This window comes from Eurypyga helias, unplaced genomic scaffold (genome assembly GCF_000690775.1).
Source record: "Eurypyga helias isolate BGI_N326 unplaced genomic scaffold, ASM69077v1 scaffold26093, whole genome shotgun sequence".
NCBI lineage: Eukaryota > Metazoa > Chordata > Aves > Eurypygiformes > Eurypygidae > Eurypyga > Eurypyga helias.
This window is the reverse complement of record NW_010240955.1, coordinates 1,737-3,707: the sequence shown is the minus strand read 5'-3', so window position 1 is coordinate 3,707 and position 1,971 is coordinate 1,737. Positions and strand designations below refer to the sequence as shown.

Genomic DNA, 1,971 nt, shown 5'->3' with positions numbered 1-1,971 from the left:
CCTGGCCTTGAAGACATCCAGGGATGGGGCATCCACAGCTTCTCTGGGCAACCTGCTCCAGTGCTTCACCACCATCAGAACAAACACCAAGTTCTGGTGGTTCTGAGCGTGTACGAGGAATGAGGGTGCTGGGGGCAGAGGTGAAGGCCGGATCCCGGTGTCTGTCCCACCCTGCAGCAGAGTGCAGGATGGACCCGCGGGGTGAGACAGCGGCGACCCCGCAGCGCTGCAGCTGCACGCGGCGGCCGAGCTGCCACGCTCATGCGTGGGAAGGAGGGAGCAATATCCAACTATGAAAGAAAACATACAGTCGGTGTAAAACCCTGATACGGGTGGTGTTTTACTCCGAGGGTTCTTCACCGTGTCCTGTCAGTCCCCTGAGATGACCTAAAAGATGTCACACGGGCGTGAGACCCGTGAGCGTCACGCTGGGTCAGAGCAGCGCTCCCCGCCCGTGACAGCAGCCAGCACGGTCACAGGGAAGCACAGCAAGACCGTGCTGGACGACCTGCGGGGGATCTCCTCCTGGAAAACAATCCTTGGGGGTGGACTTGAACAGTGCACCACGAGGTCCAACCTACCCTACGAATACAACTGAAGCTGTTGCAGCTCTAGCAGCTTCCACCCAATAAAACCCTTCATGATTTAAAATACGTATTTTTGGACAATTTATGTTCGACCTATGAAGCTGAAATCCTCGATGAATAAATCACACAGGTAATGCATTAAGCAGCAATTGCATCAGAAGACAGAAGTGCCCTAACGCAGAACCTTCCCTCGTTTACAGGCTCTAATGAGCAAAGCTTGTGCCTGGCACGGGCACCGCTACGACAAGCGCACTGGCTGTCTCAGGGCACGTACTTCCTACTTCTTCCTCCTTCCATGAAATCATGCCGACTGAAATAACCCTGAGGAAACCTCCTCCCTGCCTTTTCAGCGACCAGAAAGCAGTGAGCGAGAACAATTGCCAAGCAAGCCCGAAAGCAGAAAGGTGACGGGACCCCGCACAGATACGGCGTCACAGCCCGCCCCGCCCGATTCCAGCGCGGCTCGCCGTACCTTCCGGCATCTTGGTGCCCCATGCAGACATTCATCAGCGCGTTGCAGACGAAGCTGTAGCGGTTGGCCGCGTTATCGCTCAGCATCTTGCCCAGCATTGAGTAGTTAATGCTGTGAGCAGAAGGGTTCTCGATAAAATCTAGCATGAACTCCGGGTCCCACAGCAAATTGGAATTTGAGGGCTGAACATTGCTGTATATGGTTTGCTTCACCTTGGAACAGGCACTACTGAGGACCAAAACAAGAGAAGAGTTGCCAAAACACGTACTCGGCGGGAATGCTGTTGGCCACACCGTGTGGGTTCGAAAATCCCTGTTTGGGTACCGTTCTGTACACGCCCCCAAGCTCATTTCTGATACGGACTGCCAGAAAACGAGGCAGATACACCAATTCCCTTCCAGTTTTCATGCCAATCAAGTCTCGCATTCCCACATCACTTCTAGGACACCTCTGTGACGGAAACTGGAAGCAGCTGGACAAGGACCGCACATGCGTTCCTCAGGAGCAGTAACCTCCTGCCTCTGCAGCGAGCTGCTACCATGCTTCCTAACACTGCTCCCCCTCGTCACGTGTTAGGACACTGGCTGAACCGTGGGAAGAAGAATTAGTTAAGGAAAAATGAGAACATTCATCTAAATTAAAACATCCAAGTTTGGTAGTACTGTGGCAAACAGAGACCTTTTTAAAAGATAAAATCAGTAAACAGAGAAAATATACTTAAAGGTCGTATTTTGACATTAATAATTACGACAGAAGGCCAGGACGTGTCCCAGGCGGGGAGTGCCCGCGTGTCAACTGGCTTTCTTCGGGGGCACCATAAAGGTGCTGGTGCAGAAGGTGAGTTCACGCGCGAAACGCTCTCAGGAGCGTTTGCCTCGAGCACTGGGGTTCACACTGCAGCTGGCAAAGCAT

At 53.1% G+C, this 1,971-nt stretch overlaps 1 protein-coding gene across 1 annotated transcript in view; it reads right to left on the bottom strand.

Moving 5' to 3' along the window:
* Positions 1 to 1,287, bottom strand: part of LOC104507360 (mediator of RNA polymerase II transcription subunit 12-like protein) — a gene marked incomplete at both ends in the record, with an annotated part of 20,556 nt that extends 19,269 nt beyond the window's left edge. Inside the window, one exon of the mRNA XM_010148608.1 lies at positions 1,060 to 1,287. Coding sequence (XP_010146910.1) covers positions 1,060 to 1,287 — 228 coding nt within the window. The remainder of the gene's footprint in view (positions 1 to 1,059) is intronic.
* Between the last annotated feature and the right edge of the window lie 684 nt (positions 1,288 to 1,971).